General features: G+C 40.7%; 1 protein-coding gene across 2 annotated transcripts in view; it reads right to left on the bottom strand.

The window, feature by feature from the left end:
- elp4 (elongator acetyltransferase complex subunit 4) overlaps positions 1-15,909 on the bottom strand; it is a 58,208-nt gene that overhangs the window by 30,912 nt on the left and 11,387 nt on the right. For both annotated transcript variants that reach the window (XM_017303791.1, XM_017303790.1), the window contains exons 6-9: positions 14,143-14,227; positions 11,281-11,469; positions 5,599-5,707; positions 3,506-3,612 (exon numbers count right to left, since the gene is read on the bottom strand). In XM_017303791.1, the coding sequence (XP_017159280.1) occupies positions 3,506-3,612; positions 5,599-5,707; positions 11,281-11,469; positions 14,143-14,227 (490 nt within the window). The remainder of the gene's footprint in view (positions 1-3,505; positions 3,613-5,598; positions 5,708-11,280; positions 11,470-14,142; positions 14,228-15,909) is intronic.

Consider the following 15,909-nt stretch of genomic DNA (forward strand, 5'->3'; position numbering starts at 1 on the left):
GTCCACAGAGTCAGATGACCAGCGATACGGCTGTTAACCCAACGGCAGTCCAGCCTGTGATCCGACAGTCGCATATGTCTCTGTAGCCTTTTTAATGTTTACTTCCCAGTAGATGCACAAATCAATAACAACAACCAACATGATAGGGTATCACAATGACAGACCCATGTTATAGCTAATTTGATGCGTGACTATGGATACAACACCCTGTGGGAAATTCCCAGACAGGTACGAATGTGTCATAGCCAGGGATTATGATTGACAGGTTTGATTAAGTGCGGAGTGCAGAGTCAACAATGGCAACTATTTTTGGGTTGTCGTCTCATGCTGGTAGAACTAATTTTCTTTGTCAAAGCAGAGCCAGAATATGATTCTCACTTAGTCAGTAAACATATCCTTAAAGAAGGATCACATATTTTTGTTAGTAATGGTCTCAATGCTGACATCATATCCAGATATGACCATTTATAAGGTAGTCGGGATTTAGACACTCTTGGTATAAAGTACTACATCTGTACAAGCGGATGGAAACGATATGAATGGAAGTTTAAGTGGATATTGGAGCTGCACAGGCTCCAGTATTGACTTAAAAAGTCAATATCACAGAAATATTTTTAAAAAATCAATACACCTGAAATATATTGTACGTCATGAACAGTGGGTGGCATGCTGCCATAAAGCTGTAATGCTAAGTCCCTCAAATAACATTTTATTAATTTATCCTTCTTTTTGTGATCTTAGCTTTAACATACTTTCAGGACTCGTGCTTTGTAAGATTTTTGTGGCTACTGATAATCAGTAACACAATTACATTTCTTTAGTCTTAAACCAATATCACTTTTGTTAGCTGAAAATGTATTTTTGTGTAGCCTTATTTTCCTCATAGGTTTTTTCATATTTTCATTTATTTTGGTCTCATACTTTTTCAATCTTATGTATATGACTTCATGTTATCAAGGGGGCTTTATGTTTAAAGATCAATGAATTAACTGATTGATTCCTTGGTAATACTATGAGCTTTGCATTAGACTTACCAAACTTGCTAAGATATAAATATCATATTTCAATATCAATGTAATTCAGCTACCTGATAGAAAAAGGAAAACTCAAAAACTTTATTATTATTACCAATCTTGATAATCCAACTCTGAGCCTCGAATAATTTGTCTTGAGAAATGTTGAGAAAGGGAATGGAAAGGAAAGTCCAATCTTTCAGTGTTGGATAAAATATTGCTTAAACATATATACCGGTAATTGGCTTCCTAAACACTGTCTCCATAATGTCCTTAATGCTAATAATATTTAAATTTATCCACCCATTTAAAATTTCACCATTCATGAAAATTAAAAGGTTATTATGCTGATTTTGTATTTTGTATTATTCATTGCACGGAGGACAGTCAATGAATTGTTCCTTAAAAATTTGGCTGTGTAATAATAGGAATTCACAAAGCATTCAGCAAAGATTTTCTTGCAACATGCAGATTTCAGTCTGCTCCGAGAATGTTGTTCCTTGTTTCTTTCAAGCATACCCCTCAATAACTCAGTCTCACCAAAAATACACAAAGCTACTGAAATACGCAACATTTGATAAAGAGAAGATCCAAGATTGCACGGATCTTGACATTTGTCTTGAAAGATTAGCTCTGGTCTAAAAACAAGCACAATCATACAATACAATCATACAGACCTCATAATCTGTGCAATAGAAGCACATTAGGGGATTCAATGAAATGAAGAGAGAGGGTTAATTAAGACAGAAGAAAGGATTAGAAATATCATCAAAGGTGGCACAAAATGAGAAGACGGTGACCGTGGAAATTTGGGGGTAGGGATGGCATTCCGCTCCTCCCGTTCGAATCCTGGCTGAGACAATAGGACTCACTAAAGAGCCGAGGAGCAGAGGGTGTGATAAGGTAATGATAATGTAATGAGGACCAATCATGAGCCTGAGCTAAGTGCAGGGCCTCCTAATTTGTCTCCAGAGTAGCAGTTCAGTGTCAGATTTGTATCTTTTGGAGAGAGGAATAGTGTGAATGAGGATGAGAAATCAAAAATCGAAATGTATGTCAAAAAGGTGAGTCCAAAATAGGCATCTGAAGTGCATATCTGTCACAAGTTTAAACTATATTTGAATTTTAAAAATAACTTTTCAAAAAATGTGGAAAATGCTAAGCTTATAAGAAGGGCGATATTTACTGACTTTTTGTTTCCATATGTCACTCCTCTGTGTCTGGCAGTGAAACTGGATTTCCATTGGTAAATGCTTGCAGTGCACAGTTTCAGGTGAAGCCACACTAACATTACATTACTTACTTCCCTCAAAGCTGTCGCAGTTTGTTTTTTGTTGAGCCACTTCGCAGTCCAGGTGACTATGCATTTGAAAAGTAATCATACAGAAGAACGTATAAGGGCACCTGGAGACTTAATACGAATTACATGCATCAAAATGTGAGACATACCACTTACCTGAACTTCAACTGTCATATTTATGGAAATAGATATTTTTCTCACTCTCTTGCCTCTTGACTTTACACTGAAGAAACTGTGCCCGCAAGTGTGCATAATCAATAGTTTCACCTTCCTTCAGTCACTCAATAGCAAAGCAAAGTAAACAGAGCTTGGTGGAGTTTTGCTTATGAGTGAAACATCTCTTTACTTACAGTTTCAATACAGGAAAACAAATTCCACCATAAAAATATTGATAAAAAAACAATACATTTGGACAGAGTGTGCATAAAAAAATGATCTTATTACTACCAGAAACTTAAGTCCATAATGGTCAATGGGAGGAATATTATTTTTTAAAATAAAAATGGGAAAACTATCTGATGAAAAGTCACCTTTTCATCAGATATCGGGTTATTAGACTAACCCGATATTACGGGTTAGTCTAATAACCCGAAATATCATCCAGTGGCAATGGTCGGTCTGGAGGAGCTGCAGAGTTTCACATCTTAAAGTTTGCCACCAGATGTGCAGGGGACGCTGGAATCATTTGGGAGTTATGGTGAGATTAAATCAAAACTGAACTTTATGTCTTTCGTGCAAATGCATGTGTGGCAGAAATAAGGATAATTGTGTGCTAGAATGGCTCAGTCAGAATCCAGACCTAAATCTAATTTATATTTTGTGGCCAGACGTTTCATCTAGTCTGACTCAGCTTGACCTGTTTTGAAAAGTCAATTTTAACAAAAGGTGCATCTACAAAAATATTGAGTGCAGAGGCCTAAAAAGATATGCGTGGTAAGATTTTCAGTTTTTTGGTGGTAAAATGACAAGATACACATATATTTCTTCCTTCCACTTGACTATTCTGCATTACGTTTTGTTGAAATCCCAATATAATCCACTGAAGTTTGTGGATGAAAAACTTCAAGAGGTACGTATACTTTGCAATTCAGTCAGGGCAAAGCTAAGTCATAAAGTACGAACAATTATCAACTGATAGATATTATTTATAAAATAAATAAGAGAGCGCCAAAGATTAAAGCTGGAAACATACCTCAATAGTAAACTGTTTCCTCTTGAGCTTAAAGGCCAGATCCTTGTGGTCAGGGAGTTGCCTGGCCAGACAGTTCAGGTGAGGCACCTGGCGCACAAACAGCAGGCCTACAAAGGACAGAAGAATCAGATTAAATGTGACAAAAAGTCAATAGAAATTAATAAATAATCAAAAACACACTCAACAAAAATTACATTAATTTGTGTTTCACTTTGATTATTAAAATCTGAACTTGTTTTACACTAATACACTAAATATCCAAAATTTTCTTTAAATTAACATGTAACAAAATTGTTCTTTTAGCAGAACATTAATGATGATTTTAAGTGAACATTAAGTGAAACTAAAAGTTTTTTTTTTGTTTTATTTTAATGTTGCATAAAGTGGATTGGCAATTGCATAAGCAAAATGTGGACTTTCACATAAATGCACAGAGCATTGAAGAGACAGGAAATTAACAGAACTTGCTCACACGTGATTATGATGAACGAGAAAATTTACTTTTGAAATAAGTCATTCACAACTTATTGTTCCCATTGCTTTTCTCCTCTTGTTTCCTTAAAACTAAAGAGCTGGTATTTTCTCCAACGATTACTGTCATAATTTAAAGATAGGCTCATGTAATAACACGAGGAAGAGGTGTGGAATTTTTTCCATACTTTGAACTCCCCTTTTTATTTCATTCCGGCACAGTGGCATTTCCATAAAACTGTACAGCACTGTAGAAGTGGGGTGGTACAAACAAGCGTGACACAGAAAAGCAAAAGATCGAGGGAGTAATGGAGAAAGGAAGGCAGACAGAGAAAGTGGGGGATGGTGGGTTCTCTCCTCTGTGCACTTGGGTGATTTCCCTCTGCCTGATTTGCAGTGACAGGCTTCCCAGCATGCTTTGAGCAGCCCTGAACTGCTGCCGCAAACACGCATACACACACACATGCACGCGACAGCTACACACACTCTCCTACTCGCACCAGATGCGTTGGCACACATCAACACACATCAAAACAATCATACAGTACACATAAATGTGTTTCAGAAGCCCGCACCTGAATTAGTTAAGTAGGAAAAGTATGGGATTTTAAAGGGACTTCAAACAATATCAACACTAACAGACACTTTCGCAACTCAGAGGCAATTAAGAAAGTGACGCAGTGCAAAACTCACAAAAACAAGTTCTGGATTTCTAGAACTCGTTTATCACAGCATAATGCGTTTAAAAAATGCTGTAAAGGATCTAGGAAATGTTCTGGAGGAGGATGCAAAATCTAAAACTGAATGTTTATATGTGTCACAATCTAAAGGGTTGAGGGATGGTGGCCAAATGCGAGGAAAAGCAAAAGAGTGAGCGGGAGAGTTTGGGAGGAACTGCTAAAAATACCGGCCTCACTTATACTGACCTTTATGTGTGGAGAGTGATAGAAAAGAGAAAAGCAGGGAGGAGAAGGAGAGAAATGATAAAACTGTGCTGAAAAAAAAAAAAGTGATGGTGAGGACTGGGAGAGCAGAAACAAACTCTGCTCTGCCCTCCCCTCCCCTGCCTTGGTTTCTTTCTCTCCACACGTCTCCTTACCGGTGTCCTGTCTCTCCACTGAAAGCTTTGCCCTCCATTTATTAGCAGAGCATGCTGGCCACGGAGACATTGAGCGAGGGATGGAGAGATGCAGGCAGAGAGGAAGAGAGAGTGATGGTGAGAATATCGATTCCCCAGTGTTGGTCTGCGCTGCTCCAGAGCCTCAGGGGTATGGGACCGGGGATGGAGAATGGGCGAGGCGAGAGGGAGAGAGCCTCTGCTGGAGGTGGAGGGGGGGAAAGAGGGAGGCGGTGAGGCAGGAATGGAGGGAGGTGAGGGTGCGAGAGAGAGAGAGAGAGAGGGGGTACGGCGTGGCAGCTGAATCCCCCCCGGCCTGTCTACTGAGGAGCACGTCTGATTGAGCAGCAGCACGCTAACGCACACTGACAGCCTGGCCTGCAAGGGGGCTGCCCTGCCTCCATCCACAGCCTAACTCCGGCTTTAATGCACTGCCTCTGTACATGTGTGTGTATCCGATAGAAAAGAGACTGAAAGATAAGCGAGTGTGTGCGTGTGTTTGTACCGTGGTAGTCTTTGTAGAGAGGGTTGGTCTCTCTCTCAGAGCCTTTGAATGATTCCAGGGCGATGGCATTGTCACACAGCCGGGTTATATTGCCCATTAGAGCTCTGTCCTGTAGGGTGGAGAGGGATCCAGAGTGAAGAACAACACAAGTAGGTAATTAAAAGCCTCCTGACGGGATGCCACCAAGTTGCGATTAAATTAGGTCGTCATTTCCTGCCTGCGACCAGGTCCTCTCTGACCATGACTTATCTCAGTGCAATGAGCTGGAGAGGGTAAAAGAGTTGATTGGAGTCACACAGTTGACCCGAGGGCAGGCACCTTACATCAGCCATCTATCCACATGTACAAAATGGGATGGAATTCAAACAAGCAACATTTTGTCACTATTTCAATTCATAAAATATGCTTGAGAAACAAAGTAATGGCTGCTGCATAAACCAAAACCTGTGAAAAGCAGGGCAGGTCAGAAAAAAAAAAAAAAAATAGTTAGGCAGGTTCGATGAGGAGAGCTCCCCCTACTGGTTAGGTCAGTGACAGATAAGAGGTGAAGACAGAAGATGGTAAAAGGAATGCAGGGAAAAAAATATCCAGAAGGTTAGATGGAGAGAGGGAAGGGAGGAGAGAAAGAGAGGGACATTGGGACACAGGGAGAGGGGGAGTCCTGCATTATTAATCCCTTTCCCTCCTGAATCATTCACATCCTTCTCTCTGTGTTGGCTGCCACCGCCTAATGCAGTTTTCATGCCTTCATGTCTTTTTCCCTGCTCTTTCTTCCTCCTTTTCGTTTTTGTCCTACTTTTAAAGTATGCATATCCTAGCAGTCGGTACCACAGACGCAGAAATAAAAGTGCCTTAGTTGGCTTTATGTGCAGCAGTGGTAGAGCTCTTAACAGTCTGGATGAAACCAGTTGTTCTAAAAATTAAAAGATACAGAGCAACCAACAATGGCAGAAAAAATATTGTCTATTCTTTCCCTGGAAAGTAAAATATAAGTAATTAAAAAGGAGCAACTTAACCTGATTTAAATATTTTAAAGTCAGAGTAATGAAAGTGTTCGTGGAAGCAGCTCAGTACAGTCGCAACAGGGCAGAATGAGGTCACTAAGAAATGAGGGAAGTCAACAGCTCTTGGCTTTTATAAAGGCGGTCAAGTCATCTCAGTTGCAGATCAATTTTTAAACCTTTTTCAAATGGCTCGAACAATGATTTATATGGCTCCTCATTACTGTTTAAAACTGCTGAATAAACTTAGACACACCCAGAGTGGATACCTTTAACAAACTCTCTGCTAAATAAAATTGAAAACATGAGTCAGGCAAAAATGCTATAAAAAAATTTGATTTCACGCGAGTAACATAACATAATTAGAAAAAGCAAAAAATGAAAAAAAAAATAGTTGTGGAAAGTGCAGGAAAGACAAGGATGTGAATTTATACTTATAACAACATAAACAGAATTTCAATAATTATTATAATAATGGTAATTAACAGTTTATTAATTACCATTAATTACCAATTAACAGGAATCTTTAAAATATATGTATGGTATGGGTTGGACTGAATATCTATTTCTAGGGAATCTCCCAAAAATATTTGTCTTCAGCCAAGAGTCTAATAAAACTCTGTGGAGCATTTTTACAAGCCAAAATAAACATGTCAGCGTAAAACCGAGCCAAAATGTTTGCATATTTTAAAACACCACCAAGTTTTAACCATTGGTGGTTTTATTTTGTATTGGGTTTTTTTTCCAATAAGATAAAAAAAATTTACTAAGATGAATATTGACTTTAAAAACAAAAAAACAAAGCAATTACATTCCTAACCATCTTGCCTTTATTTCAATAGCAGAAATGCCAAACTATTAAGATGTCTTGCACCCGGTAACAGAATATATAATAATATCAAAAGATTCAACATTGCCAAATGGAGAAATGTTTTCATCAAGCAAACATGGAAAGTGATTAGGACACAGAAAAAAATGGGAACAGAGAAATCCAGAACGACGCCGAGAAAAGTTGTTTTCCCAAATATTAATGCCCAAGAACACAGGAAATGCTCATTGGGAAGTCCTGCAGTATAGATCTGATAATTAAACAGACCTTTGGAAAGATCTGAAAACAGCTGTGGATTGACATTCCTTGTTTAATCCTATTCAACTATTTCTTCTTGTGCACAACATAAACTTTGAGAAGGATTGTAATTATTGAATTATTTAAAAAATCCTATATGTGTGTCTTAAACACAAATATTCTGTAATTTCTGTAAGTATTACAGAATTCTGTAAGTATAGCAATACGGATTATTCAGTAATTTGGATTTAAGAGGGTTTTAAACAAAAAACAAATACACACACACACACACATATATATATATATATTTTATTTTATTTTATTTTATTTTTTTCTTTAAGCACTAAAAATCTTTAAATTTGCAATGTACACAGGCATTTTTGGGGACCTGTATTTTGTATGTGTGAGGACTGGGTGTGGCTTCAGGATATTGTATGATCGAGGGGAGTCTAATTAATGTTTCAGATGGACTGTCGCACTTGGGCTGCTGTGGGGAGGCTTTCAGTGAGTTGCTCAACTTCCTAAGCTGCTCAATAATAGATTAAGTATTGTAGACTAGTAGCAGTAGGCTAACTGTCTGTGACCACAATGTTTCAGTGAGTAGAATCCACTGATGTTAGTCTAGACCAGTGTTTCTCAACCCTGGTTCTCAGCGCTCCCCTGCTCTGCATGTTTTAGATGTGCCTCTATTCCAGAACAGCTGATTCAAATGATTGCATGACCAKCAAGTACTGCAGAAGCCTGTTAATCACCCAGAGATACAATTCAGGTGTGAGGCAGAAGGTAAATATCTAAAACATGCAGGACAGGGGGGCAGTGAGGACCAGGGTTGAGAAACACTGGTCTAGACAGTCTTCGAAAGGCCGTGCTCTCTCATCTAAACTATCCATCTATGCAACGCAATGTCAGAAATAAAGTCTATTAACTGTTTCAATGAGAACAGTCTTCACACTTTGGTGATATTCTTAAGACAACGGCGCAAAGTGAGATTTGAAACGGTAAGTTGATCACATGGTCATAACATAACAGCCGCTAATTACCTCCATGTTGGCTTCGTCACCAAACACCTGATTCAGTCCAAAATTTCCCCCTCTCTCCTCTTTTCCAACTCATTCACTTCTCTCCCCAGGGTGGAGAAGGGGGAGGGGACAGATTAAGGGTTGGGAAGCCTGGCCAGAGTGGGACAGGAGGACCGCTCCCACCACAGCTGACATCTGCTAGTTAGCCACTACCTTTTTTTGACTAGGCCAAGCCGCCTTGCACAGTGCGTACAGGCCTGGAGCCAGAGCGTGTTGTGACAACACAGCTGTTCTCTGAGCTAGGCACTGACCTATATCTTTGAATAAGGAGATCACAAACAACACAGAGTCAGTGCTCTTCAGGACGAGTCTCTTCAAGAGGGATTCAAGAGTGGTCAGGCTAGGTTGGTGTGTAGACGGCTTTGGAGACAAGTGTCCCTCTATGGTTGATAGTCTAGGGAAGGGTGGTGGTTTGCCATATGCCTCAGCAGATGACTCCACCTTCACACTGAGAGGCCAGACTGGACACAGACTCATAGCCCACCATGCAGCCCCCCCTCCCCACCAATATACAACTTTAACGAGCATTACATATAAGGCCGTGAAGAGGTTTAAACTCTTTGTGAGTGCAACTTTAAGTTGAATTTGTTTGCAATACTGGATTGAACAGAGTATACATTTCTCTACAAATATTTGATGTGATTGACTTTCAAGTAAGTTGAATTTCATAAAATCGAAAAGTTTGAAGACTGAATACATTGTGAACCATGGTAGGTTGAAAACAGACTGATGTAAATAGGGAGAGGGCCCCAGTGAACCTGGACAGTAGAAATGATTATATGAACACTGCAGAGGGTGATCCCGTCCTTTTATTGTCTGGTGCACAATGCACAATATTAGCCTAATAAGAATGAAACCAGAGGTTTTAGCAATATTTTTAAGGAATGCACGAATCCCACGTTTTCAAACACTTCACAAATTCAAACAGCAGTTTAAGAAATCATTGAAAAATCTCGGTTTTGGGATTTTGTTTCATCTAAAGATTGCCAAAAATTGGCCCAAAAGGATCTTCTTGATTTCATAAACAAAGTACAGGTTTAAAAATACCATACCGAGTTTAAAATAATCTTTTTTCAACTTAGAATTATTAAGTTCATGATTGGCCAAGCTAGACTTTTAAGATTTTGAACTACAGGAATCTGAAATGCATCTATCTTAAAAAATATTTAAAAAAAACTTAATCAGTGAGAGATGGTATGCTGTCATTTTTTCTTACTCCATCCGTACTAACAGTCTAAGACAGCGATCACAAACTCCAGTCTTTGAGAGCCAGTGTCACATATATCCCTGTTTAATATACCGTATTTTCCGCACTATAAGGTGCACCAGATTATAAGGCGCACCTTCAATGAATAAACTATTTTAAAACTTTTTTCATATATAAGGCGCACCGCATTATAAGTTAGGGTTGCCTAACTTATAATGCGGATGTGGATGTATACTAATAAAAAAGAGGTCCAGAGTACGTTATATAGTAGGTTGCCCCAGTCATTGTTTCACTCACGGTGTTGGTGTTGCGATATTGTSCCCAACTGCTTTCTGGGTAATACAGACCAACCGACACGCTGTCGCCGCAGTCTCCGTCTCTCTTCCCCCGACTCCCCCGGCTTTAAATGTATAGGGGCTGGTCCCTTGGTAACCCTAGTCGAAGCACCCCAGATGAATATCTAAAGCCACTTTGTTGACATAAAGAATGTCAACAAAACAGTCCGACTCCGGTCGGCGAGGAAAGCCTTCCGCGACTGGGCCGAGGCGTGGCAGGACGATGGCCACCCTTCTCCGTTCGCGCACAGCATGTTCGTGGAGAACATGGTGCTAAATGACCTGCAGACGACCTGATTCTAGATGGTCGGTAGGTATATAGGTCAGTCAAACTTTATTAACAAACCAGCGTTCTGACAACTATCCCAGCATGCTTCTTCTTCCACGGGTGAAAATGAAGTCAGCGGCTGCTTACCGTAGTTGCTTGACCTGTTGTGGCTCAATWTTGGTCCATATATAAGGCGCGCAGGATTATAAGGCGCACTGTCGGCTTTTGAGGAAATTGGAGGTTTTTAGGTGCGCCTTATAGTGCGGAAAATACGGTACCTGAATCAAATAATCAAGTCATTAGCAAGACTCTGTAGAAACTTGACTGCAGGATTAGAGAGCAATCCAGCCATTTGATTCAGGTGTGATGGACCTCTCATACATCAAAAAGTTGCAGGACACAGGAATCTGAGGCTCCTTTTCTAAGAGAATAAGCAGCTTTGGAGCGAAGCTGCCAATAACTTCGGTTTTTCATTTCTCTTGGCACCCCTGGTAGAATAACATCCTAGAAGGGGAGCCATATTGCTCATATAAAAAAAACCTTCATCTGCGCCTGAGTCAATCATGAGAAATAAAAAAGGAGCACATTGGTTAAACTTCAATATTAACCCCATCAGTTTATTCAGTGCTCTGGCTGAAATCCCAAATGGTTTAAGACACCAACACTGAGTGGAAGTTCAGAAGCACATAACACAAACAAGATAGTATGTGTCAAACACCATATTACCTGGATGAGATGTGAAGGTAAGGTTACTACGGCAACTGAAAGCGATGACCTCAACAATGCACGGAGTCCATACAGAAAGGTAGTCAGGGCGTGGCCATGTCTAGGTTTGTCATGGCAACACATGTCGTCCCCCCACAGAGCTGAGCCCAGAGAGTGAAGCCCCACACGCAGGATGTTACGTGACTTTGACTGTAAGAAATGCAAAGAGGGTGAAGAGTGCAGTTATGTAAACATAAAAAAAAATTTTAAAAAATCATAAAAACTTATCAAATGTTGCAGAAGAAAATGTAAACTACAGAAAGTCAGTGGAGGGCACGAATCTCAGTTTAATCTGAAAACTTGGGTGCTGCTGTTGTGGGCCATGCTTCCAAACGTTGGGTGAGAGCAACTGGACAGACTGCTCAGCGGCACAGACGATTGGAACACAGAGCCCAAACGTGACTGGACACAACCGCCCAATCACAGAAGCCATCTGACACATGCACAATGGACCTGTCAGACAGGCTTCCAATATGGCCGCCACCCAGAAAACCCCAGCACATTCTTGGCACAGCGGTGATGCTCTGCAGCCAAGGGGGGCCTGGGTAAGGGTGGAGTGCCTTGCCTTAAGCCCCCCATCCCACCGCTTTACCCTCCCGACTCCATCCCATCCCAGCCCACCCCAAAGGATCAACTGAAACCAACTATGTTAAAAAAAAAAAAGTGGGCCAAACTGTGGTATATATCACTGCACCACAGAAAATGGAGAAGCCTATCAAACTGTGAGGGAGTTTTACTCTTACATACAATTGCCTTTCATGTGGCCTTTCTAATAGGATGGTTCAGGATTATTGGGGTGAGAGCCAACATCAATAAACAAAGGCCTGCTTTAAAATCTTCTCACTTTTTAGTCAGTCTTCTTCATAATTTAAACCTCCTCCAACTCTTCTAAGGTCTCCTCAGCCCAATTTCTCATAACTTCCCCACCCAACTGCCTGACCTAGACTTTTTTACGGATCAGGATCAGCATTGAACAGATCTAAGAAAAATAAACGCCATTGTCTAACTTGGTTTTTCAAAGCTGCCTCATAGTTTCCAATCAGACTCTTTTCTCTCCACAGCGTACTCTCAGTCTGTATCTCAGCCTGCTGTAGTATTAGCATTCTGCACGTGTGGCGTAGTCACAATAAGACATGCCCTTCCTTTGTTCAGTGATGTTTTCCTACACAGGTTTTGAGAGCAGCAGAATCAGAAATCTGTTTCTGTGTCTGACGCCCCGCAGGAGGTCACTGCGGTAACACGACTGTTGCTGTGGCAACATCAGGATGCGACGACAAACTTAACTCCTATAGCTTAGCCTATAGAAAAATCAGGGAACATTGCCAGTAGGGTCCAGCCAAAGACCAGAAGCCAGCCATATAGACTACAACTAGTCTGGGATCAAAACCCAATCAGAAAGGAGTCTAATGAGACTCAGAAAGACTCCGGTTTGAATCTTCTGAAAAATCTTCCCAATTATGAATCACTTCGGCAGAGTTCACTTTAAATGTTGAAATACTTGACAATGTCTGAGGAAACAACAAGAAGAAGCAAATCATCCAATCCACACTGTTGTCCATACTGGGGATATTTTGTGCCAGCGCCCATGTCGCTCTGTGCCGGTTTGCATTCCTGGACTGTGCCAACAGTGTGTCAGGTGGTCCTGCTGCTTTAATGATGTCAGCAGTTAATCTGGTGTTTGAATGACAGCTCTGGGGGGAGAAAATCCCATGTGTGAGTGACAGGAGGAGAGGTGGCTCCAGGTGACGGGCACAGGGTTCACAGAAAGTAGGTGAACAAGGCATAGATACTGTTTATGTAGAGAACCACTAAAAAAAAAAAAAAAACATGTATTTTACGGTCTTCTATGTGTCAGATCATTATGCAAAAACTGTATTTTGTAATTGCATTGAGATGGCTAGTCTCTAAAAGCTGGATATATGGCAGCTTTGAGATTTGAAAACGGTCATATAAACTCTCTTTGTAAATATATTGAAAGATGATCAAATTTAGCTTGAAGAAACTGATGACCTTCAATTTCATTTGATATTTTCAAATGAAATATCAATCTTGGTTTTCGAAAAACCAAGATTGATAAAGGAATCAACATTTTTGTGCAATCTTGATTATAAACCTTGATGCATCTGCAATGACAAATTATTTAATATGCTGGACAGAACAACCTCTTATTATCAGTTTAAATATTAGCAACTTGCTAGTAGGCCCATTACTGCTCTATTCTCCTATAGCTATGAATCAATGCAAGGTCAGAGATGACTCTAAGAAGAACAAGACCAAAATTAGTAAGGCACAGGATCCTCCCTATATATGTATCATACCTTTTAATAAAAAATCTAGTGCCTCTTTTTTATTTATTTTTTTTATTTATTGAGCTTTTTAAGTATCAGAAAATTCAGCATGTTTTTAGTAGCAGTAGTATGTTTAAATCCAAAGTAAAATAGAATATACCATTATCCCCTATTTGAACCCAAAATAGTACATTAAAGCACATACTGTTGACTGATGTGTTTATAGACTGAAAATTGCAGGTGTTCTTTGCATTCATGTATTTGATGGCAAAAAAAATATTCAGCATGATTTGATTCATCAATAACCAGAAAATCACCTGATTCCAAACTCTGCCTCACTAATTTCTGCTGTCAAGCAACAGATATGTGTGTCTATGTGATTAAGAAATAAGATTATTGTGCTCCTAGCTCTAGAGTGACTAATAATGCATCCTAACAAAATGTTAAATTGGTTTGTGGTGAATAACATTTTTGAGAAAATAAATGTGTTACAATTTGATTGAAACAAAAACCAGAACAGTGGTTTGGCTCTTACCATGGGGGTCGCCAAATCAAAGCCCTCTCTGTGTATGACCTCTTGGAGTGACTTCAGTAAGGCAGAGTAGGACTCAACCCTGGCACTGGAGAAAGAATGAGACACATTTGACACAGTACAGCACAGAACTTGCATGAGAACACAAAAAGGGGATACCTAAAATCTGCAATCCATCGCCAATAGTATCTTGACAAATCTGGGCCAAGCTGATCACTGCAGTAGCCTAATCCTCAATGACTGCAGTCTGCTACTCCTGACTGTGCTTTTCTGGAGCCACCGAAGCAGACAGATGATCCATATCAAGAGATCCAATTAATTTATTTGGTTGATTAAATTACAACATGACTGGTTCACTGTCAGCTCCCCGAGGATCTGATTGTGCCGAGACAGACAGACAGATGAGGTGCACATATGCACAAAAACGTGCGCACAACGGAGAAGAGATGAGGGATTAATGGGCTGAAGGCTAAAACTAACAGAGAACAGCATTTTGGTGTTTAATCAAGGGTAAGATGTGCACCACTGACAGGGGCCATGCAGTACCGTCGAGCAACATTTAGCGACAGTCAAGGGATGGATGGCTGCTGAGTCCTTTATGAGTTTATGGGATCACCAATAATAATGTTAACCCCATCTTTTAACACAGGACCCTCCACTTAGAAACACCTCACTATTGTAATGACCACTCTGTGGCAGCTCACAGTAGGCTGCTATGTCAGCTGTCGGTTCAACCTGAGAGCCACAAAAGCTGATACACATAGGTTGGTCACACGCCAGACCCCCACATAAAGAAGAGAAGCACACACTTGTGTTGATTACACTTGGCCAAGTATATCAATGAACTCTATTTCAGTTATTCAGCTCAACAATGGTGCCTCCTGACCCTGCTGTGGCTAATGATAGAGCTGCACTGGTGAAAGAGGGACACCTACCCTCCACGGCCTCTCTGCCCATGCCCCAGCTCTGAGGTGGTGGGGGGTGGGGGGGTGGGGACGGTCTGACGTTCAGTTGCATGCAGGAGGTTGCCACTGGTTGGCAGCCATTGTGGAGACCAGCATTGTGCTTTAGTTACCCCTACTGAGCACGGCTCATTCAGGTACCCAAAGAGGTCTAGGTGCGTAGCTACAGGGGCTAGCGCGTCGGCTAATTAGGATCATGCACCAGGAAGCGTCTTTATCTCAGCGTTCCTCTTTCAGCAAGGGAAGAAAGAGTGAGGGAAGGGGGATGCTTGGTCTTAAACAACAGGATCTGTATCACCTAGAGAGCAATTTGTGCCAATTATGCCTTCAAGTGAAACGGAGCAATTTAACAGCTAGGGTATCAACATGGGGCAGCGGACACGTGCAAGGGGGAGTAGCTTGCTTTCGAGTTTGTGTGTTACACGAGCGTGCAAGATGTGCACCGAGAGTGTGTGCCTGTATTCTTGTCAGTACTTGGGCGGGCCTTGGGGCACAATGGTGCTGTGCAGGTGTAGCTTCCAGCTGTCAAAATGCCTGTAAGATCTATAACCCATTCACACTCTACAACAGCACCACTACGTCACCTTCACTCAAAACTGCACAAACCAGGGAGATTTTTCCTCCAACACTCTTCACATTAACCATCATTACGTTGTGCAATAATAGCTAACCACACTCTTTCTACCTCAAGCACCGTGCTCATGAAAAATGTACATTTTAACCTGAATACCTGCAACATTTAATGTGTTTGTACGGGCAGCATGTTTACCGGCGGTCTCTGTTTGCTGATAGAAAGAATGAGGGATTC

The sequence above is a fragment of the Poecilia reticulata genome, linkage group LG3 (assembly GCF_000633615.1).
Source record: "Poecilia reticulata strain Guanapo linkage group LG3, Guppy_female_1.0+MT, whole genome shotgun sequence".
Taxonomy (NCBI): domain Eukaryota; kingdom Metazoa; phylum Chordata; class Actinopteri; order Cyprinodontiformes; family Poeciliidae; genus Poecilia; species Poecilia reticulata.